Here is a 23,819-nt window from a genome sequence, read left to right as displayed (position 1 = left end):
ATCAAAATTGAAGTATAAACACTTAAAAATAAGGAATATAAAGCCCAAGAAAGTCCCACTGGATTAGACAGTGGTGTATTTTAATTGTTATTTCAATTAATTAAATATAAGAGCATATAAGAGGGCTCACCAAGTATGAGTTAAGAAATTCTAGATAAGAAATATTTAGATGAATCATCTCTTTATACTCCTTTTCTGAGTAATGAACCCTAATCAAAGCCTTGTATATTTATTAGTTTGCTGGTGAAATATATCCTATATGTTACCTTTAACCAGTTTACAAATTTTTATTTTCTTGTTCTAAAATAGATTTGAGAAGCTTATCTTTTAGTATTAAACATTAAATCAATGACTGTGAAAAAACAACAAATTTGTTTTATTGCCTCTAGTTACTTAAAAGAACAACAGTATTAACTTATAGTTACATAGTTTCAAAAGAAATTAGTGGCTGGATGAAGGAATGTTATACATACATACAGTGGAATACTACATCCACAATACACGCATGCACACATACATACATGGGTACATACGTAGAATGGAATACATCATCCACAATAAAGGATGGAGTCCTGTTGTTTGCAATAAGACAGAACTGGTAACCATTATGATAAGTGACATATGTCAGGTACAGAAAAACAAGCGCTGTGTGATTGCACTCATAGGTGGGATGTAAAAAGTTGAGAGTAGGATGCTGGTTACCAGAGACTGCGGGGAGTTAGGAGGAGGGGGTGATAGGAAAACCACCATGAGTGGGTGTTAGTTCTGATTAATAAATGTGAAAGTTTCTGGTGTTTTATTGCACAGTAAGGTAAATGCAGATAAAACAAAAAAGCCAGAGAAAGGGTTTTGAGGATCTCTAGCATAACATCCAGTAAACATGTAGTTTGGTTAAAACATTACACAGTGCACATAGACTGAAACACCTCATGCTACACTATTAACAGCTACAATTTTATGCTTATATACATCAGTTAAATATACATTTAAAATATTTAAAAGTTAAAAGAAGGAAACACAGCTTAGATTTCATGATTTGCATAGGACTGTAGAGGAAATCATTCTTATCTAGGAAGGGCGCTGACACAAGGCATAGCAATGTAGCTGGTGTGAACAGCTCCAGTGACACTTACCACGGTACCGTAGATGGCCAAGGAGCCATTACCCAGTTGCCGGATCCTGTGACTAATTTCTATGTCAGCCCCCTTGCGGCTCCACTGGATAGTTGGGGCAGGGTCTCCTCTCACCTCGCAGTTCAGGATTGCATTACCGCCAAGTGGTTCAATCCAGTTAGAGGGGTAATCACCTTTGAAGACCGGAGGCTCTGGGAAAGAAAAACAGGTGCTGATACTTCCCGTGTGACCTTTGACACACATAGACATATAACTTAGCAATGAGGAGAAAGCTACTTTAAAATGCCGTGAGTTTTCCAGAACCATCGCTTTTAATAATTGTTGCCAATTTGAGCCCTCGTATGGGGACGATGGCAGTTCATGTCAAGTAATCTCTCTATTTACCTTTTCCTTACTCTGTGTGTATGTGACCTTATCTGTCTTCCTCAATCACTCATCAATTTATTTATTTATGCAGAATCTCTTTTTGAGCCTGAAACTCACTATCTTCAGCTAGTCTATCTAGCAAGCTTCTCCAGGATCTCTAGTCCGCCTCCTGAGTGGTGGCTTGTGGTGGCCGACACATCTGCTTAGGTTTTACATGGGTTTGGGGGATCCAAAGTCACATCCTAATGCTTAAAGGACAAGCACGCTACCCATGGAGGCACCTCCACTGTCTGAAACTCAGGTTTTGTTTTGTTTTTCCGCATGAATCTATACATGTTTGTGACACTGGAATAATAAGCTGCAACCGTGTTGCATTACTTCATAATGAGGAAACAGACTTTCATTATGCATAAATCACAAAGGGAACATGGAACACTCTCACCTACCTTTCACATAAACAAATCCAATCGCTTTCACAAAGCCAACACTGTTCTCCGCTGTACACACGTAAGTGCCCGAGTCCTCCCTTGACACCTTTTCAATAACAAGTTCACTGTGTCCATTGACGCTGTCAAAGTGGGCTGGGGAAACAGATTAGGAAACAACACAGATGCCTCTCAGTGACACAGGAAAATGTCACAGTGGTGTAATATTTTTCAGGTTAGATTTATGAGCAAGTCAGCAATTGAACCGTAACTGAACAAGAGAAGCCTTACGGCCGGGCCTCCCTTGAGCTATTTACGGCCTCTATAGACACTCATCTGAAGGACCAAAAACAGTCCACGGAACAGGAAAAGTGAATGAAAACAAACATCTCCCAAACATATTTTAAAGCGCTCCTTTCATCTCAGCCTGCTGCTTAAATCAGGCTCATGATTGCTCTGAGTTTCAAAAACCTTTCATTCAGAAACACGGCATTTTCCATCCCATTTATCTCCCCACCAGCTTTCTTCGCAAACAATTTACATCAATGGTGGGAAGACCTTTTCAGTTGTAATCCAACTGGCTTGGCAGGCTGTAGGGAAATCGTGAGAGTGCTTCCTTGGTAGGTAATAACAACATAATGATCAAACCTATAATAACTTAAACCTGCCCATAAATCAGAAGTGCTGAGGATGCAAATATTTACAAAGGCAGCCATAGTATTTGAATGAGGACATAATATGAGCATACTAATTTTAAAACAACCAATACTAAATAGCAGCCCAATACTAAGTAAGACTCTAACCTAAACAGCTGCCCCTGGTTTTGTATGACTACTTTGTACACATTCTATCACTTATTTTTTAAAGAACTAATTCAACTACATTGGTTGAAAAATTAGGCTTAAAAGTTGAAAGGCCAGAATTAGTTCTGCGCCTTCAGAAAAGAGTCCCGATTTTTAGACATTGCTTTTCATATTCAAGGTATAGTTTGTTATTACTGGGATGATGCAGTTGATGAATTGCAGTCATTCACATAATTCATTATGACAGAAAAATCTCAAGCTATTACTGCTACTCTAGCAAGGCATTTGGTATATGTAAGTCAGAGGTCTGGGGACAGGATGAGCACTCATTACTGATATTGTCTTTATACATTATTGATAGCATCTTTGGTGATGAAATCAAACAAGTGTATACACACATACACACACACATTTGCATTTCACAATATTTAAAAGAAAGCCATGAATTTGAAAAAGAACAAGATGGGGATATAGAGGAGTGTTTGGTGGGAGGAAAGGGAGGGGAGAAATGATATAATGTCAAAAATAACACGCACACACACACACACACACACACACACACACACACATACACACACACACACAAATGTAAATAGACATGCATCCTGTAGGGGTGCATGCTCCTGGGTTAGGCACGACATTAACACAATACACAATGGCTAGAAATTTGATGTGTCATTTGACCTCTTCAGTTCTGAGGTTCATTCCCCTAGTGAGAAGCACTCTATTCTGTGAGATGAGTGAATCTGCAGGTCTCCAAAAACAGCCCCTGAATCCCACTGGTCAGCACAGCCGAGGATCCATAGTGTAGATTCCTAAGACAGGCTCCTGTCTGCTTTGGGGGAAAGGGTATTTTGTTGCTGTTGTTAAAGTTTTACTTATAACATAGAATTTATTGTCTTGTGATCCACTTATCCCTTGAAAATAATGAACAATGAGTCTGTGTGAAGAAAAGCACATCATCCTTCAGAATTTTTTAAAGCCCTTTTTGGTGACATTTGGCTTTCTTTAATGATAATGTCTCCAATAGCAGAGCTGGTCTTGTGCTCACTGAGTAGGTAAACATGACCCTGAACTCCTGATTACCCTGTCTCCGTCTCTCAAGTCTGGGGATTCCAGATGTTCTACCACTAACAGCCATTTTTTTTTTCAGAGTAGAAAGAGTCAATTTGATATTTGTGACTCCTCAATGGCCTCCCAAGAGGATATAGAGACTGGGCCGGATTGCTAAATGGATGCCCGCATTCGTATCTGAAGGATTAGGTCACCAACCTGGAATAATATTGTTGTTGAAGGTCCATGTTAGTTTGGGCAGTGGGATGCCCCTGGCTTTACAGCTTAACCGTAGCTGCTCTCCTTTATTTAATGAAAGGTCTCCAGGAAGTTCAGTAAAAGTGGGAAGGGCATGAACAGTCAGGGTCACAGTATGAGTATCTTCACCAGCAGCATTGCTAGCCACACATGTGTAGGTGCCAGAATCTTCCAGCTAAATAAACAAAAGTTTTCCAAGTATTAATATATTACAATCTCCCACATAAAATACACAGATTTTCAGCACTTGTTCCCCCAAGGAACACTCTTACCTAATGGTGTTTTAAATTTCCATCTTTTAGCATAAACAATCAATCAACTTAGATCTTGCATACTGTAATTTAAAATGTAGGAGCTTAAGCATAAACCCGATACTACACAGAACTAGAACGATTATTCCATAAGAACTTAGAAAACACCATGGCGTCTGCTGCTCTGTAATGCACTAAAAAAAAATAAGGAACCCCAAAGTCTGTTGGAATCTTGACAACATAGTGAACCTTTTAGTAATATGATCAGAAACAAAAACCACCAGAGGAGACGGTGGGATGAAGGCTAATGCTTTTCTGGAGTTACCCTTGCCGAGCCCAATGGCCAACTGCATCACTCACTATACTTTACATACTGGGCAGTACTGAACTGGGTTTGAGTGCCTTCACTTGACTATCACATTGGTAGTTTCCCAGCCAACGTTCTGGTTGTTATTTCTCCATCATTTGTTATGTTTTTCCCCAAACACAAATATATTGATGTTGACTTGTGAGGGGCTCAGTCTTTGGTCGTCCTTTTGTCTCTCTCTGCAGTCAGACCCTTGAAATTTTCATCTAGGATCATAGCTCATGGTATCATCATGATGATAATGCTGATGTCTGGTGTCTCAAACCCAGTTTTATTTAAAAATTCTAGTGACATTGAACTTGTTCCAATTTCTGTTTGGATAACTAGTAGATATGCCAGGTGCCATGGGAGAAGTCAGGGAGTTGACATCTCTTTTTCCCTTGCCACCTGCAGCCATCCCCATTTTCTCTGATGGCCGTTTTATCCTCCTCACTGCTCAGACTTTTGGAGTCATGTCTTTGATTCATCCTTTGTTCTCATCTTCTCCAACACCGCCAGCAACAGCCTCTCATGATGGGCTGCTTTCAAAGCATGTGCAGAATCCCAACCTCCCTCTCTCTCTCTCTCTCTCTCTCTCTCTCTCTCTCTCTCTCTCTCTCTCTCTCTCTTTGCCAACATTCAGCAATGAGTTCTGCAAGCTGCCTTCGGATGCTGACTCTCTTCCTAACACATTTCTGTTTTTAGCCTTGCATCCCACTGCCTCCTTTCACCATGATGTCTGTCCTGGAGAGTTCTATGTCAACTGGACACAAGCTAGAGTCATTGGGAAGGAAGGACCTTCAACTGAGAAAATGCCCCATGAGATCTTCTTAATTAGTGACCAATGAGGAGAGGAATGAGCCCACTGGGAGCGGTGCCATCCCTAGGCTGGTGGTCCTGGGTTCTATAAGAAAGCTATGATAAACAAGCCAGTAAGCAGCACTCCTTCATGGCCTCTGCATCAGCTCCTGCCTCCAGGTTCCTCATATGTTTGAGTTCCTGTCCTGAATTCCTTTGTTGATGAACAGCGATGTGGAAGAATAGGCCAAATAAACTCTTTCCTCTCTACCTTGCTTTGGTCATGGTGTCTCACCGTAGCAATAGTAGCCCTGACAAAGATAATAACTGAGTCTCATCCTTCAGAAACATATAGGGAATATCACTCCCCTTCTGAAAACTGCAAGGAATTCTGACTATCACTACGACTGGGAAGAATCCCTGGTTTATGATCTCCAGGATGGTACTTGGTGTGGCCTCCACTTTCCTTGGCTCCTTTTCTCATTCATTCTCTCTCTTTGCTTTTACTGCCTGTTAGGTTCTCACACATATGTGGCTCATCTCAGCACCTAAGTAAAGCGGAATTGCGTAAAGAGAAGACGCTTAGTAAATATGCAGTGAATTAGTTGAATATGGCTAGATGCACTGAGGTTGTGTATATATTACTGATTGTTTTGCCCTGATCTAAAATATTAATTATATTTTTTACCTCAAGCATCAAGTAATCAGAAACATAAGTTATCACCATTCAGTATAGAAACAATCCAAATTTGGTCACGTGCTTTTTCTCAATGAAATCTTAGCATTTCTTCATCTGCATATCATTAGCTGTCTCAGCTTGTGGTAACTTGGGTTGAAAATATGTTTTTATGGACATTAAGTATTAAAACATTATTTTATATATGGTACTCACAAAAATAATTTGGCATATTAATCATGCCTCCTGTCTGCTATGCATAATATGCTTTATTGATGAGATCCTTTGAATGTGTCTGAGGCACTGTCTCATGGGTTTTAAACAGGTTTCCTCATTCATTTCCTTAAGGTCTAGAGGAGAAATTGCATCCCAAAGCAGAGTTCTCAAACACGATAGTACTGGAAACTGAGCTGTTTCTGCTTGATGGCTGCTGCTCTACAGACTCCAAACAGGATGCCTGAGCTCCACAGAGTTTCCATTTGAAGTTAATTATTAGCAAGGGTTATTTTAAAACCTGCATAAAGACACTTTTTTTTGGTGTTTTATTTCATTGTATTTCAAACATGCGCAGGAATGTCTCTGTCTCATCACCCTGATACATAGATGTGAGCACTGAGCACAGCACAATCACTTAGAATTTCTTCCTGATACAGATTTCCACAAAAATAAAAATATAGTTTTAGGAGGAGGCCACTTATTGGTTTCAGCTCTTTTGTTAAATATGCTTCTAATTTCGAGGATATAAAACAAAACACAAGAGCAGTGAATCTTATGATAAATTTATATGAGTGTTTTTTTTTCAGTACTAAAGGAAATACTTCCGAGCTAAATTTCAAAAAAGGAGGAGGTGAATTAAAAACTTGGCTCTACAGTGTCTATTCACATCCATTAACCTTACCACAACGTTTTCCAAGATGAGTTCCCCATCTGGCTGAGCAGTAGATTTCCCTAACAAGTTGGCTATACGAACACTGTCTTTTTCCCAGTGAATTGCAGGCGTGGGGATTCCATCAGCAACGCATGGGAGGACGGCTTGGGAGTTTTCATTGACCGTGTAGTGTTCTTCTGTACTTTGGATCTTCGGTGGCACTATGAAGAAATTAAACATGGTCACCCAGAAAATGGGGCTCACACTCAATATCAACACATAAAACTCCCCTTTGAGGACAACTTTGTGAGGGATATGAAACAAACAAACAAACAAACTGTGAAATAGTTTATTGTTTATGAGCAGCGAGTTCTTAAATCTTTTTATTTTTATTTTTGTTTTTTGTTTGTTTGGTTGGTTTTTGGCTTTTTGATACAGGGTTTCTCTGTGTAGCCTTGGCTGTGCTGGACTCAGTTTGTAGACTCTTATCTATCATCTATCTATGTATCTATGTATCTATCTCTGTATCTATCTATCTATCTATATCTGTCTACCTATCTATCTTCTATATTATTATTATTATTATTATTATTATTATTATTATTATTATTATTATTATTATTATTATGAGATGGGGTTTCTCTATATAGCTTTAGCTCTCTTGAAACTCACCTTGTAGACCAGGATGGCCTCTGCCTCCCAAGTGCTAGGATTACAGGTGCTTGCTACCACTGCCTGGCTTAAATAGGGTTTTTTGTTTGTTTGTTTGTTTGTTTTTGTTTTTTAAACTCATTGAGTTCAAGACTGCTTCATGTAAATGAATGTATGTGAGGGCATTCACTGGGACATGGAAAAGCCACCCACCAAAAAAATTAACTCTCCTTTTCGCACAGCCATTGACGGCCCATGGCTTCTCATGTGTGGGCGGGGTCTTACACCCTTTCCTCACCCATGCTACAACTGGCTTTATCTGGGGCAGGTCATTCACTACTTCATTTGTTCTTTGGGAATTCTGCACAAGAGCTTTCCATCATATTCACCCTCCTCCTCCTCCTCCAACCCATCCCAGATCCTGCTCTATCTGCTTCCCCGTCCAACTTTAGGCTCTCTTGTGCTTAAAAAATAGAACAAAGCAAAACTAAGAAGAATAGCAGCAAGGAAAGACAACAGACCCATGGAGTCCAGTTTGCTTGGCTGACTACGTCTGGGTGTGGGACTCGCCTCACTTGGGACCATGGGATACACACTTCTTTTATGTCTTGTTGCTTTGTAAGTCTGGGTCTCTTGTAGCAGAAGAGATGGTCTCAAACTCACTAGCAGTCAAGGTTTCAACTTCCTGACTCTCTTGCCTCCCAAGGGCTCAGATTTCAGGCCAGTGCTACCACACCTTGCTCATAGTAGATTTCTCACAGGTCTCTATTTGTTTTGAATAAAATATTAAGGCTATGACTTTGAGGGTGACAATTGCTTTGCTCATACATGGTACTTTTAATATTTAGGCCTCATTTTAGAAATAGTTTATAAATAATTTGAAAATAAACTATATATCAAACCTGCTTATTAGCTATAAGAAGGTTAAATTTTTTCCTCTATGACTGGGGTTTTAGCTTTAATGGTTCATTAAAAAAAAAAAAGCCTGTTCTTATTGCGTACCTTAGTGCATAGGCATTGATGCTTACATTTTAAAAATGTATTAATGCTTTTATTGTTACTTGACACATGGAAAATTTTGATAAAATCTGTACAAATATTTAAAAAGAACAACTTTTTTTGCTTGAAGGTAAAAATTAAATACTCAACCACTAGTTCAATAGATTAACTAACAGCAAGAAACTTATTGAATAAATAATTATATTCATGTTAAAAATAATGAATGAAGATTTCTAACTTGAGTATAATATTGATTTAATTAAAAAGAATTCCACTTTAAAAAATGATTCTTGCTATCAAGTTGAAGCAGAGTCAGATGTACCTGGAAAACCAAGATTTTACAAATTTTAAATAAAGTAAAAAGCAAAAAAATCACTTACTAAAATAAAATCAACCTTAAAAATACAATTTGTTTGCTTGTGTTTTTTTTTTTTTTGAAACAAGGTCTCTCTGTGTAGCCTTGGCTGTCCTGGACTCTCTTTGTAGACCAGGCTGGCCTCAAACTCACAGTGATCCACCTGCCTCTACCTTCCTAGTGCTGGGATTAAAGGGGTGTGCCACCATTTCAGGCCCTTAAAAATACAATTTGGAAGAAGCTTAATTTGTTTTTGCATCCTACTAGTGACGTTAATAGAGATTCTATCATTAGCCTTGAAATATACAGTAAAACTAACACTTTAATATTGATACTTATCTTTATCTTTAAAATACATTTAAAGATATTTTATGTGAATGAGTGTTTTGCTTGCATATATGTCTATGCATCACATTTGTGCCTAGGACCTATGGAAGCCAGAAGAGGCGTCAGATCTCTTGGAACTGGAGTCACAGACTATTGTGAGGATCCATGTGGGTGCTGGGAATTGAACCAGGGTCCTCTAGAAGAGCAGCCAGTGCTTTTAAAGGCTGAGCCATCTCTCCAGTTGATTAATGATGACTTTTAGATATTTTGTTGTACATCTTAATACAATGAAAAAAAAAAAAACCAAATGTACAGATGAATGTTGTGTTACTTTGAAATAATGAATCAAATCTTTAGTTCTGATAAGATTCAAGCTGCATGTCTGGGCCATATGCTGATTTATTTATTTATTTATTTTGCCAAAGTGAGTTGAAGCTTCAAGAAGCGAAACAGAAGGCCCACAGAATTCACATGGTCACCACATAAGTAAGACAACCCGGAAAATTCCAGTACGAAGGGGGTGTTGGCCACACACTGATTTTCCTGGAAATGTTGATGTCATTCACACAGACGCATGTACTCACAAGCAAACACAGCTTACAGAACACAGACTTGAAGGCCAAGCACATAGGCACTCTTTACACACTCTTCGGCTTTGACCCCTGTCACATTTGTTCTTGGCGATCTTTTCTCATTGCCATGGTGATTCGACACACGGAAGTGAATTGTGTTAAACAACCTACCTTGGACCGTGAGTGTGGTGCTCACGCTGCTCGATCCCGCCGCATTAGCTGCTGTGCATGTGTATCGGCCAGCGTCATCAGACTGAGCAAATGCAATCTGCAGAGCGCCTGAGTTCAGAATGCGCTGGCGGAGGGATTCACTAAGTGCGTGCCCATCTTTATGCCAGGTGATGTCAGGTGGCGGGAAGCCCTCTGCTTCACACAGTAGGGACACAGGTTTATCCACAGTAACAACATACTCCTTTTGATGAGAACTAATGGCTGGGGGAACTGAAAGAGAAGATTCAAACAGAGTGTACAAATTCCCTCCTGTGGGCCTGCGGCAGTAAAGTCACTCCGCAAAGGTTCAAAGCCCTGAGTCTTCTATACTGTCAGGAAGGAACACTGTAACTTGATTTTGTTTGAAGCATTAAAATTCATGAGCCGATTTAAGAAAAACTGGACTTTGTTAGTTAGCAAATGTAAGCAATAGTCAACTTTAAATGAGATAAGCGTATATTCATGAGGTTTGGGAACGGCCTCCTTCAGGAGAGTCTTTAATAAAGTCATGAGGGTCTACAGAAGTGTTTTAACATACACAAATTTTGTGATCTACTTTGGGTACTTAAACTGCTAACATGGATTCCTTCAAGCTTCGTGAGATACTGCACTGCTAGTGACTAGCATTACCTGGGTGAGTGCATCTCATTATATAATGTATCTGCAAAGACAGCGCCTAGCTGTCTCAAGCCTCAGAGATCTACAGATATCTCTCTCTGTTTATGGAATGTTTAGATACTATCCAGTATTTAGTGTGTATCTTTTCCTCTTCTTTGTTCAACCATTTTAACCATCTAGTGAAGAAAAAGTCAAATACTAAGCTTCTTTTCTATGACCATAATGTTGTCAAAATTATTCAATAATTTTTTTGTGTGTGATTATAGTTCATTCAAAACCACTCTCTCCTTAAATATTGTTCTTCTCCAGGCCCCAACCAGGTCTCCTCTGCCTTCCCAATGTAGTCCCCCTTATCAGAGTTCAAAGCCATGGACAGTCCTAGGACTTCATCCTTGGCTTTCTTCTTTCTCCTTAGGGAAATACTGTATTTAACAGTAATTGCATATGGCCTTTTATCTTACACTATACACTTGCCATCAACTCTAATACACAGCCAATGTTCTAACTGACATTTGCAGCACGATTTTTAAAGGTTTCTTCCATTCAACATGACTAAGCAGAAACCCTGGCTTCTTTCCCCTAGTGTTCCTTTGTGGCACGCCCACTCCCTCAAGCTCAAATTTGAAGCCCAGGAAACATAAATTTCTTCTTCCAACCTTCCAGTGCATCCATGGTGTTGGCTTTTATACCTCTAAAGAAATCTTTAATCCACAACTTCTCCTAACTCTTGTGCAGCTCATACCTTGTCTTCCTCTCTCAAACCAAGGTACCTTGACTAGGCAAATCCTAAGAACGCCACTCTTGCCTATTTTCAAAGGTATTATCTACATAGTACCCAAAAGTGTCCAGTACAAACCAAACCATGATCCTGGCTGCACCCTTTCCATTGTGCAGAGACTGAAAGCCAAATCCACTGTGTTCCTTCAACAATGGCCTTGCCTTGGTCTATTTTTCTGCATGCTTTTCTGCCCTTTCCTTGCTCACCACTGTCTGGTCATACCAGTATAGACACTTTGGCAAGATGGCTTGTCCTTATTCATTGTTGATCTGTTATTTCACCCCTGACCCCAAAGAGAATCGCAGCCAGTGACCTAATAAAATGACCCAATGTATATTATTTCTATTATTTATCATTTCAGTCTTTGGCTTTCCTTGGTACAGCACTGGCCAAAATTAATAATCATTTCACTTACAAGTAATTTATGTTTCCTTCTCCACTAATACAATAAGTATAGAAGAAACATGTCTATAATGTTTAGTGTACTGCCAGTTATTGGTGTTGAATACACATTGTAAATGACAAAGAATTCAAAAATTCAAATAACAAGAATGTGAGCTTTACTGTATTTGCTAAGTGTCTCTACAGGAAAAAACACACTTGAGGAAATTCAGGATTAATTCATTTAAACTCAGTATCTTGAAACCTATCACCACTTTACTTCATATTCTAGAAAGTACTTCATTCAAGGCATAGAATTTATACTATGAAAACTGTCAGTTTAATGTGAAAAATTTGTACTCCCCCTCCATCTATGTCTCTGTTTGTTTCTCTGTGTCTGTGTTTCTATCTCTTTTTCTTTCTCTGTCCCTGTCTCTCTCTTTCTCTGTCTGTTTGTGTCTCTCTCTCTCTCACATACACATAAACACACAATCCCTGATTTTTCATTGTTAGTTTAGCTGTAGTTGTTAATATTGCACATATTTTACAGTTTCACCAAAGTAGCAATGTAGAACTGTATCGCAATTTTAAAATTATATCTTGTTATCACTCCTTTGTATGAGTATGCACAGCTCATGTATGAGAAGACCAGAGAATAACGTGTAGGAGTGAGGTCTCTCCTTCTGTCATGTGTACCCAGGCTTCAAACACAGGTCACTGGGCTTGGTGACAAGCGGTTTTAGTTAAGTGCCACTTCAACAGCTTCAGCTTGTTTTTCTTGCTAAAAATTCTGTTGAAGGGGTTGGATAAATGACCTCAGTGGTTAAGAGCACTTGCTGCTCTTGTAGAGGACCAGAATTCTGTTCACAGCATCTACACTGGACTGTGCACAGCTGCCTGCAACTCTAGCTCCACCAGATCTGACACCCTCTTCTGGCTTCTGTGGGCATCAGCACTCATGTGAGGACACACACACACACACACACACACACACACACACACACACACACACTAAATCTAAAAACAATCTTGCTACAAGTATGCTACCATGAATAAGAGAAAGTACATTTGTTCCATTTTCATAGTCTATATATTTATTGCAAGATCCTCTGGATGTCTGAAAATGATGTTATTACAGAATTTAATATACTCTATGTTTCCCTACACACATGCCTATGATAAAGTTTAATTTATAATTTGGGTATAGTAGAAGATGAATAATGTCCCCAAATGAAGCAGAACAATTGATAAACTGTATGGCTGTGGTCTTTTGCTACCCTACTCTCTCTTAAAATGTCACAGCATTCTTTCCATTTTTGACTCACAAGAAATACTGTTCAGTTTTGGTGGCATATTTGAATTGCCCATATTGCGACTTTTGTATTTGAGGCTGTCTTGAAGTAAAAGAGAAGAGCCTAGGCATACATGCTGACTCTTGTGACAGGTAATCTGATGCCAAGACTAAGACACAGTTTATGGAGCATGGATATGCTAGTTAGACTTATATTTAACACTGAAGGAAAGATTTTACTATATGCCTCAGAAGAAATGAAAACTTACAAACTGTTCATTTCTGGGATATTCTATTTCATATTTTAAAACCATGGTAACTAAGGGAAACTAAAGGCATGGAGAGGGAAGCCGTGAAGGTATGTCTATCTTAACAAGTGGAGTTTCATAGAAGTTAAAAAGGATGGAAGTCCTAGTTTTTTCACATGAAGTGCAAAGAACATATGATATCACACCACCTTCTGTAGAAAGGCTCTAGGCCCTGGAAGCTTTCCTAGGGGAGAAAGTAAGATACTACAGGCTAGATTGCAGAGAGCAGTGGGGAGGAGCAGGCTTACTACTTACATATGAACACTTAGTTTATGTTGTTACAAGCATTTTGACCACACAGAGAGTGAATTACTCAAATACCTTGTACATTCAGCTTGATTTTGCCCAAGGCTGTACCAGCTGGGTTCTGAGCCACACACATGTAAGTGCCAGCATCTTCTCGAACAGCTCTGGAGATCTGTAAGCTGCCGCTGGGCAGAACTGCAAGGCTTTTGCCTGTACCGTAGTCAGAAAAGCAGAGTGTAAAGAAGCGTTATTCTCACTTTATACAAATGCACACAGATTTCTGAATTGCAAAGCATTACATATGCCCCAATAATCTTTATTGAGACCAGGGTAGGTACCTGATGACGTAAGGACATTGATGCCTTCTTTTTGCCAGGTGATGAATGGACTGGGTATTCCTGTTGCTTCACACGGTAGTAAGATGGGGTTGTTGAGAATGACATCCAGTTCACTTGGCTGGGGCTGAATGACTGGAGGCTCTGCAAAAGCCGACAGAGCAGTGCTGCTTATTATAAAGCAGGTCTGCCTGCTATCGTGATGAGTTTCAATGCACTATATCCACAACCCCAAACATCCATGAGTTGATTGTACAAGAGAAAATGCTATGACTGGCCCTGTTACACTTCTTTAGATCTTGCTATATAGTGGATATAGTAAAACAAACAAACAAACAAACAAACAAACAAACAAAAAACCACACACACACACACACAAACCTCTGGTGGAAAACCCTGATGTGGGAAGAGACCACAAAAGCCAGAGAAGAAACATATTTTTGGGTTGTTCTGTGTGGCTTGTAATCATGTGCAATTTTAGTCTACTGAACATTATATTCCAGGCTTACATATCCCAAGACATTGCCATGACTTGAAGTTTCACATAGTACCATCCTTTCAGAATAAACATGGCAATAAAACCACAAATAAATAATTAGCCTTACCCCCAACATCAGCAAACTTTTAGGGTGTGGAGCTGGAGAGAAAACCCCAAGATCTGCACATTCTAGAGAGGAAGTCTGTCGCTCCCTCCCAGCAAGATTTTAGTAAACGAACAACCTTCCATACCTTGAACACGAAGGGTTACATGCCGGTGTGCAGAGCCAGCTGCGTTCCGAGCAACACAAGTGTATCTTCCTGCATGGCTTAATTGGGTAGCAAATATCTCAATGGCCCCTAATAGGAAAAGGAAATTTTCTGTTTTGTTTTGTTTTTCTTGTTTGTTTGCTTTTGTGACAGGTTTTGCCACATAGCCCAGGCTATCCCGAAACCTCATGTGCAGCCCAAGCTGGCCTGAAAGCTTACAGCCCTCCTCTCTCTTCCTCCCACTGATAATGTTTTATTATGGAGCATGTCTTTGCTTTCCTAATTCAGTAAGATATGTCTTTCTCATGTTTCTTTTGAGGTTACCAACAAGTACTTAATTATTAATAGCTTTATTGATGCATACTTTACCTACCAGAAAGGCTATCAAGCATACTATTTAGTGAGGGTTTTAACAAAATATTTGCAGAGCTAGTTAATGAAAACTGCAATCTAATTTCAGAAAGTTTCCAAAAACTAGAGTCTATTTGCGGTCACTCCCATCTTCCAAACCCAGCCCCGAGTCACATCCATCCATCCATCTATAGGCTTGCCTTTTCTAAATGCCTTGTCAACGTAGAATCACACACTCTTTTTGCCCTGCTTCTGTTACTAATTTCATTGTAAGCATGTTTTGGAGATTCATTCACTTTAGCATGTGTAATATTGTATCCCTTTTTAATGGTCAGATTTCCTATTGTGAACAATACCACTTTTTGTGATCAGTTCACTGGCTGATGGGCATCTGAGTTGCTTTCCTTTTCTGCTATTGTGGATGAGTCTGTAAGCATCTGTATTGGACAGGAGCAGGCAGGATTTCACTCATCTTGGCTAAAGACCCTGGATGGAGCATTGACTTTTATGGCAACTCTGCTTAAGAACCCAAAAAAGTTCTAGTACAGTTTTTGTGATTACACTGGTGTCCAGTGACCTACTTTATGACAGAATTCTATCCAACTAATTATCTGAGATAGCCAAAATATCCTGCCTTAAAACCAAAGCTATATGCTGAGAATTAATGCCCTATTATTTCCCACCAATTAAAGAAATTCTCTTAGAACAATATAGTTTAGTTTGAGGCTTTGTGGGACTCCGAACAGTGGGAGTGGGAGTGTCTCTGACTCCTTTTGCCTACACTTAGGACCTCTTTTCTCCTACTAGGTAGCCCTGTCCACCCTCGACTAGAGGGTTTGTGCCTAGTCTTCTGTATCTTTTCACGCCATGTTTGGTTGACATCACTGGGAAGCTTGCTCTTTTATGAAGGAAAATGGAGGAGCAGTGGATCTAGGGGAGAGGAGAGCTGGAGGAGGGTATTGGGAGGAATAGAGGAAGTGGAAGCTATGGTTAGGATGTACCATATGAGTGAACAATAAACACAAAATAAAAAGAACAGAGCACACATGCTCATGACATCTCAGGAAGAGCTGCTACGCACTTTGCCTTCACTATACCTTCCTAGTTCAGGATCCATTTTTAGTGAAAATCATCTACATTTCCATTTAGTTAAACTGTTTTGCTCAGCTATAAATTGTACAAATATTAGCTATTACCACTGTCAAGAAGTACACTACAGTATTTACCACCCAGCCTTTCTTGCTCAGGTACATGAACCCTAAAAATGGAGGAGCAGTAGATCTGAGGGAGAAGGGGGTGCGGGGAGACTGGAAGGAGTGAAGTGAGGGGGCCTGGGGAGGGGAACTGGGAGGAGTGAAAGGCAAGGAGGCGGCAGTCAGGAAGTATTGTATGAGGGAAGAATAAACAAAAAGAAAAATGAAACCAAGAAGCTTATCTTTGTCACACCGTCTCAAGATAGTACAATTCTGTCAGGCACTAAATGGTTTTCTTAATAAACATTTTATTTGGTCAGTGGAAAAAGTGTGAGTTCTAGTAAGGGGAGAATTTGCTCTTAGTATACCTGTGACTGTGCTTATTATATCAGGTCAGTTTTAGACATTACATGTTGTTGTTGTTGTTGTTATTATTATTATTATTATTATTATTATTATTGTTGTTGTTGTTGTTATTGTTATTTTGTCTTTTACCTACTTCCCCTTCTTATCACAATTGTATTTTAGGAATGAAGACATTTTGAAATTTTCACTCAGTTGTAACAAAAGGCTGGGCAAGGTTGCCCCTTGCTAACTACTCTGATCAGTAAAGGTGAACTCACAGGACACAGCTTTGCTACCTGAGGACAGAATCCGATAGCCGTCTCCTCTGGGAAGCAGCCGTATGCCATTTCTGGTCCAGTGAATTGAGGGAACTGGAACTCCTGATGCAGAGCAGGTCAAGACCACTGGAGCCTGTCTGGTTACCAGGAAGTCCATCGCCTCATCAGCTATGGCGGGAGGAACTAAAACAGCAACGAGAGAAAGCCACACGTTTCCACTCATCCCTTCACAGCCCCAAAGCCATTGGTCCCTCTTCTCTCTGATGCTCAGAGACTGAGTGCTAAGCAGGTGGAAAGGGAGGCTGGCTGATGAGAAGACAGCGCTGTGTGACATTCTATCCACTTTCCAGCCAGTTCTACCTTGGACAGTGAGATCCACTGTTCTCTTGTCCTCCCCGGCATCGCTTGTCACCGTGCACTCATAACTGGCCGTGTCATCCACAGATGGGGAAATAATGACAAGTGAACCTGAAGAAAGGAGCCTAGAGGAGAGATTCCATGTTAGTTTCCATGTCTTTAGCAGTTGGTATAGTAAGGGGCTCAGATTAGCCTAGGGAAAGCACAGCTCTTCCGTGTTAAATAAGTCACTTAGCTGATGCAAATTTTGCATATCAAAATCCAACTTTATATGGTAGATGGTCTAAACTTTGTATTAATTAGAAATAGCTGCTTAGCAGTGCCTGAACACTGAATCTTACATTTTCCAAATACATGTATCATAATCAAACTTCTTATCCTAGTGGGCAAAGTATATTAACAGCCACTGCTTAATAGCATAGAATATATTCCTGGCTCCATTTGACATGCTTCGCATAAAGCATCTCAAAACTTATCAGTGATTTTGTTGGTGGATATTTGGTTACTAATATGATATGTAAGTGACTAGGGGTCTATCTGTTTCACTTCCTCCCCTGCTTTACACGCCTCTTTACATGTCATGGCTATTCTGGAGATGTAACTGCATATGTGTAAATACGTATTTATGCCCATAAATAAAATAAATAAACATATAAGGGCATGCATATATATATGGTGTATGCATGTAGTATATATGTAATGCATATATATGTAGCATGCATAACATGTGTATCTATGTAAATCTATTGACGGTCTTTCCATAATTAATAAACAAAATGAATGTTTAGGAAGCTTAGAAACACTTACACAAGACTTTAATGTAAGTTTAAATTAGGGTATCAGCTTTCTTTAAACTGCAACACTGGAATAGAAACAGTTTAATGTGGGGCTGGGGAGATTGCTCAGTGGGTAAAACACTTGCTTCATACATGTGAAGACCAGTAATCAGATGCCCTGTAATCCAAGCACACACAGTGGCCCATGTGTAGTTTCAGACGTGGAAGGCAGAGATGGGTAACAGAGTAAAGCAGCTCGTAAGAATAGCCATATAGGTGAGCAGGTTGACTGAGAGGTCCTGATACAGTGAGTAAGACAGAAGACACATGTGCAGCCCTGCTACACCCTCACATGTACCCGCATATATGCAATCACATGTGTATGTATGTATACTTGATAATGGAAGAAGAAAAAAAAAGAAGTGGAAGTATATTTGACATGCCTCCTACGCATTTTCCACACAAGGTCTGCTTTTAAGTCACCGAGTCCAATGCCGAACATTACAAGGGTGAGAAAGCCAGAGCTGATAGAATTTCAGCTGGGATCTTCAACAAATGGTGCTGGTCTAACTGGATGTCTACATGTAGAAAAATGCAATTAGACCCCTATTTGTCACCATGCACAAAACTCAAGTCCAAGTGGATTAAAGACCTCAACTTAAAACCACAGACATTAACCCAGTTAGAGGAAAAAGTGGGGAAGAGTCTGGAACTCATAGGCACAGGAGACAACTTCCTGAACAGAACACCAACAGCCCAGGCCTTAACATCAACAATTAATAAATGGGACCTCATGAGGCTGAGAAGCTTCTGTAAGGCTGGTGACACTGTCAAGAGAACAAAGCGACAGCCTACAGACTGGGAAAAGATCATCACCGACTCTTCATCTGACAAAGGTCTAATATCCAAAATATATAAAGAACTTAAGAAATTAAACACCACCAAACCAAATAACCCAATAGAGAAATGGGGCGCAGAGCTAAACAGAGAATTCTCAACAGAGGAATATCAAATGGCTGAGAAACACTTAAAGAAATGCTCGACCTCCTTAGTCATCAGAGAAATGCAAATCAAAACGACACTGAGATTCCATCTTACACCCATCAGAATGGCTAAGATCAATAACTCAACTGACACCTCATGCTGGCGAGGGTGTGGAGAAAGAGGAACACTCCTGCATTGCTGGTGGGAATGCAAACTAGTACAACCACTTTGGAAAGCTATCTGGTGCTTTCTCAGAAAAATGGGAATAGGGCTTCCTCAAGACCCAGCTATTCCACTCCTTGGAATATACCCAGAGGATGTACTACCACACAACAGGGACATATGCTCAACCATGTTCATAGCTGCCTTATTCATAATAGCCAGAACTTGGAAACAACCTACGTGTCCCTCAACAGAAGAATGGATAAAGAAACTGTGGTACATTTACACTATGGAATACTACTCAGCTATTAAAAACAAGGAATTTCCAAAATTTGTGGACAAATGGATTGAACTAGAAATTGTCATAATGAGTGAGTTCACACAGAAGCAAAAAGAGCTAAATGGTATATACTCACTTATATCGAGACACTAGCCCAAGGTGTACGTCCCCATGAAAAACTGTACCTACCAGAATAATGGGTAAGAGGGGAGGACATCCTATTGAATCTTTAGGTGTGAGAAGCCTGGGAGAAAGAGGAAATGGAAGGATCCAGTGGGTCCTGGAAAACTACAGGCGAGTCTGGGCCCTGGGGTCCTCCGCAAACTGTGGCAACAGCCAAGGAAAAAATAGGCAGTAAAAACCTTGAACCCCTACCCGGACTAGCCGATGGACATTCTCCACTGTTGAGTGGAGAAGAAGATCTAACTCTCACACAAACTCTGGTGCCCCATATTTGATCATGTCCCTTGGATGGAGATGCCTGGTGGCACTCAGAGGAAAGATAATAGGTCACCAAGGAGAGACTTGATACCGTATGAGCATATTCAGGGGGAGGAGATCCCCCTCAGACACAGACATAGGGGAGGGGAGTAGGGGGGGGAAGTGGGAGGAAGGGAGGGATGGGAGGATACATGGGATGGGCTAACAACTGAGATGTAATATGTATAAATTAATAAAAATGTATTAAAAAAAAAAAAAAAAAAAAGAATTTCAGCTGGGTTTCATATTTTCTGGTAAATCACAACTACTTCTTGTCAAATACTATGATGATATTTGATGTTAGCACTCTGATCCTTTGATGGGATAAACTAACTGTTAGCTCAATTGAGGGATGTTGTTGTCTTAAAGCAGCAGAAATTCTCAGTTACTTAAAGTTTAGCCTTCAAGGAATATACACCGCCATATTGGAAGCTCAGCAGGACAGCTGGAAGAGTGTGAGAAACTGGAGAACACGCTGTTTGCTTCTACCCACCCAAGCAACCAAATGTCTACGTTCTATTCAAGGCATTAAATTTGATTTTTATTTTACAACTAAACCTTGTATTGACTTCCACATAATAATTTGTCTTTTATGTGAAAAGATGTTTATGTCCATTGTCATAAAATCTAGAAAGTACCAAACCAGGATAAACATGTCTACACACTTCAACAAAAGCCACCATAGGGCATGTGTGTGGGAAAGTTGCACCTTTAATTTTAAAAAAGGCAATTAATTTTATTCCTTCTCAAGTCTCTGATGGGGTTGAAGACCACATAGGCTAGTTTTACATTTCAGCTTAGTTGTTTAGGGGTTAAGAGTTTTTTAGGTCTAAATAGATGTTTTAAGTAGATAATGACAAGATATAATAGGTACTGATTTACATTCAGAATTTTAGATGCACCAAGATAGGAAAGATGTTTTCTACAAATAGCCAAAACACTATGAAGTAACATTTATACAATTCCTGATTGTTTCATGGTTCTTCTTGCTGAAGGTAGATTTTCCTATATATGTGTAACAATGTAAATGTATATGTAAAAAATAAAAAAGTACTTAATAAAAAAGGTGGGAATCAAATTCCATATTAAGGGAATATTCTCTACCAGTTGGCTAATTCTTCATTCTTTATACATTTGCTTCCTCTATTGATGGGGACAAAATGCTGATTATGTAAAAAAAAAGTTTCTAAATGTTAGGTGGGCTTGTTTTCCAGTGGAATTACCTTTACTACATTATGTTAAGTGAAATTAGCCTGGCACAGAAGAGGTTCTGTCTGTTCTCATTATCTATTGAAGATAAGAAGTTGAGCTAGGAGAAGTGACGAACAGAATAGCGGTTACCGGGTCTTGGGAATGACAGCGGGGGATGGACATGCAATGCGAGTGGTACAAAAGGGCAGTTACATACAGGAATATGTCCAACTAATTATCTGAACATTTCAAAATAGCTGTTAGAAAGGATTTTTAATGTTCTTTTATTGGGGAGGGGTGAGGCAAGATTTCTCTGGGTAGCCCTGACACTTTTGGAACTCGCTCTGTAGACCAGTCTGGCCTCAAGCTCACATAGACCCACCTGCCTCTGTCTCCTGAGTGCTGGAATTAAAGGCATGTGCCACCACTGCCTGGCAGATTTTTAATGCTCTTAACACAAAGGATATGCATGCATGAGTTGTAGATATGACAATTGTCCCAATCTAATTATTATGCATTGTATAAATGTATTGAAATAATAATAACTATGTACAATTGTGCCAATTAAAAAATTTAAAATATGGTTTCCTTGTGGGACTCCAGGGTGGGCACACAGAGAAAGAGGAAGCAGGCCATCTAGAGGAGACCTGATAGGCTGTGGTCATATGGTGGGAGAGGAGGTCTTCTGCTCTTAGAGGTCTAGGGGAGGGGAATAGGGCAGAAGAGGAAGGGAGGGTGGGAATGGGAAGATACAAGTTAGGGGATGAAAACTGGGGTGTAATCTGAATTAATTATAATACATTTAAAAAAAAGAAATAAAAAAATTTAAAAAATTTAAAATAAATGAAGTATTCTTACCTGTAGGAATTTTGATTTTGATCTACATTGAGAAGCCGTCCACCTTTCCTCCAGTTGACCAATGGTTTTGGTATCCCTGTAGCTTCACAGGCCAGAGTAGTCTGGACATTCACTGTCACTGTTACATTGCTTGGACCCATAGCAATAGATGGAGGAACTAAAACAACACAAGGGAAACATACTCAGCAAATAAAAAGCTGTTCAAAATAGTCCTGAGGACCTGAAATTTGTTATTAGTAGTTTACCATATAATTAAGTCACCACAAATAGTCACAAACTGTACTATGGTAATAAAACCTGCAGTAAAGGGTCAATATGAATATGGGCCTTTTCTTGTTCACAATGCATTGGAAAATGCTTAGTCACTGAAGTTCACGTCTTCATGAACTCACTAGTTTCAGTTACAAAACAAAACAAAACAAAACAAACAAACAAAAAAAACCAATCTGACCCAAAGCCTGGATGTATTTTTGTAAGTGTATATTCACCATGGACTTGAAGATCGATTCGTCTCCGGTCTGTTCCAGCCACACTGGTTGCCATACACAGATACCGCCCAGTATCTGCGACATGTGCTGACTGAATGTGAAGGAATCCGTTTTCCAAGATGGAGTATCTATAAGAAAGATCACATAGAAGCTCCGAATCAACCCTTTTCAAGAATTTACACTGCGACTCAGATAACTGTTAAAGACTTGGCAAAATCTGTTGTTAGTCTTTTTCTGTTCCGGGTGACACATATGTACAATGCCACTGGAGGAGGGAAAGGCTGCAGAGCGAAGATGTATAGCCACAGGTGTGTGGTCTTGATGAGTTATAATCATGGGACTTATGCTTATAAAATACTACATTTTGATTCTCATCTTAGGATGAAAATGTTCATTGTAAACATAGTAAGACCAAAACAGTTCATTAGGAAACAAAATTTGAAGATTCACATTTCATTTTTCTCCTTACCATATTTTCTTCCCTTTTTAGAACTGTTACCTTGCATGGCTCTCAGCTAGCACAGCTCCATCCTTTCTCCATGTTATCCTTGGAGTTGGCACGCCTTCAGCAAAGCATTCCAGTGTGATTGACTTATTTAAGAGAGTGACGAGGCTCTGGGGACCACCACTGATGCTCGGAGGAACTGAACCAAAACCAAACACAACAATCTAGTTAAAATAAATAGCGCAGCCTTCACTAAGAATCCGGAGAGCTTTAGGTGAAGTGGGTAGCTTTGTCTACACTGATCTAGCTCAGAATAAATAGAATTATAGTCTAGCCCGTGAAGTCTCACTCAAGACATCCTGCATTTGAAAAATAAAGTCTAGTTGGGGAGAAGGATTTAAATCCCTGATACAGTATGTGAAGTCTGGCCCTCTGTGATAGAGGCGTGAGTAAAATCCAGCTTGGGTCTGACGCAAATTAAAGTTGATATTTCTTATTTCTCTTCAGCCAAATAATGGTCAAAGAATGTTAATGCTGGAACAGCTTCACTTTAAATAAAGAACAGAAAGTGGGCTGCTTTAATGGACAGCACATCTGTGGCTAATCATGAGAGTCTCAGAACAGGCATTTTATTAATCATAAAGTTCACATGGGAATACGAAGCCTGAACTTTAATTTTAGTATTAGAGATATTAGTCGCATGGGTCAACCAGTATGTCGTAAAATTTCTTGTGTTAAAATCCAAAGTTATGGATGGAAACCTACATGTCTTTGTGACTTTTGGCAAGTTTCGGCATCTAGATATGCATATTTAAGAAAATTACAGTAGTATGGCA

The 23,819-nt window shown here is 39.6% G+C and overlaps 1 protein-coding gene across 3 annotated transcripts in view; it reads right to left on the bottom strand.

Moving 5' to 3' along the window:
• The window catches only part of HMCN1 (hemicentin 1), a 494,329-nt gene that overhangs the window by 52,373 nt on the left and 418,137 nt on the right, over positions 1-23,819 (bottom strand). For all 3 annotated transcript variants that reach the window (XM_084782016.1, XM_084782014.1, XM_084782015.1), the window contains exons 73-85: positions 23,038-23,182; positions 22,539-22,666; positions 22,051-22,207; positions 17,323-17,444; positions 16,981-17,145; positions 14,778-14,885; positions 14,052-14,192; positions 13,789-13,923; positions 10,053-10,322; positions 7,008-7,198; positions 4,000-4,213; positions 1,946-2,080; positions 1,134-1,324 (exon numbers count right to left, since the gene is read on the bottom strand). In XM_084782016.1, coding sequence (XP_084638142.1) covers positions 1,134-1,324; positions 1,946-2,080; positions 4,000-4,213; positions 7,008-7,198; positions 10,053-10,322; positions 13,789-13,923; positions 14,052-14,192; positions 14,778-14,885; positions 16,981-17,145; positions 17,323-17,444; positions 22,051-22,207; positions 22,539-22,666; positions 23,038-23,182 — 2,102 coding nt within the window. The remainder of the gene's footprint in view (positions 1-1,133; positions 1,325-1,945; positions 2,081-3,999; positions 4,214-7,007; positions 7,199-10,052; positions 10,323-13,788; positions 13,924-14,051; positions 14,193-14,777; positions 14,886-16,980; positions 17,146-17,322; positions 17,445-22,050; positions 22,208-22,538; positions 22,667-23,037; positions 23,183-23,819) is intronic.

Source organism: Acomys minous (assembly GCF_964271855.1).
Source record: "Acomys minous genome assembly, chromosome: 1".
Classification (NCBI taxonomy): domain Eukaryota; kingdom Metazoa; phylum Chordata; class Mammalia; order Rodentia; family Muridae; genus Acomys; species Acomys minous.
The sequence above is the reverse complement of the archived record's forward strand: the minus strand, read 5'-3'. Positions and strand labels throughout refer to the sequence as shown.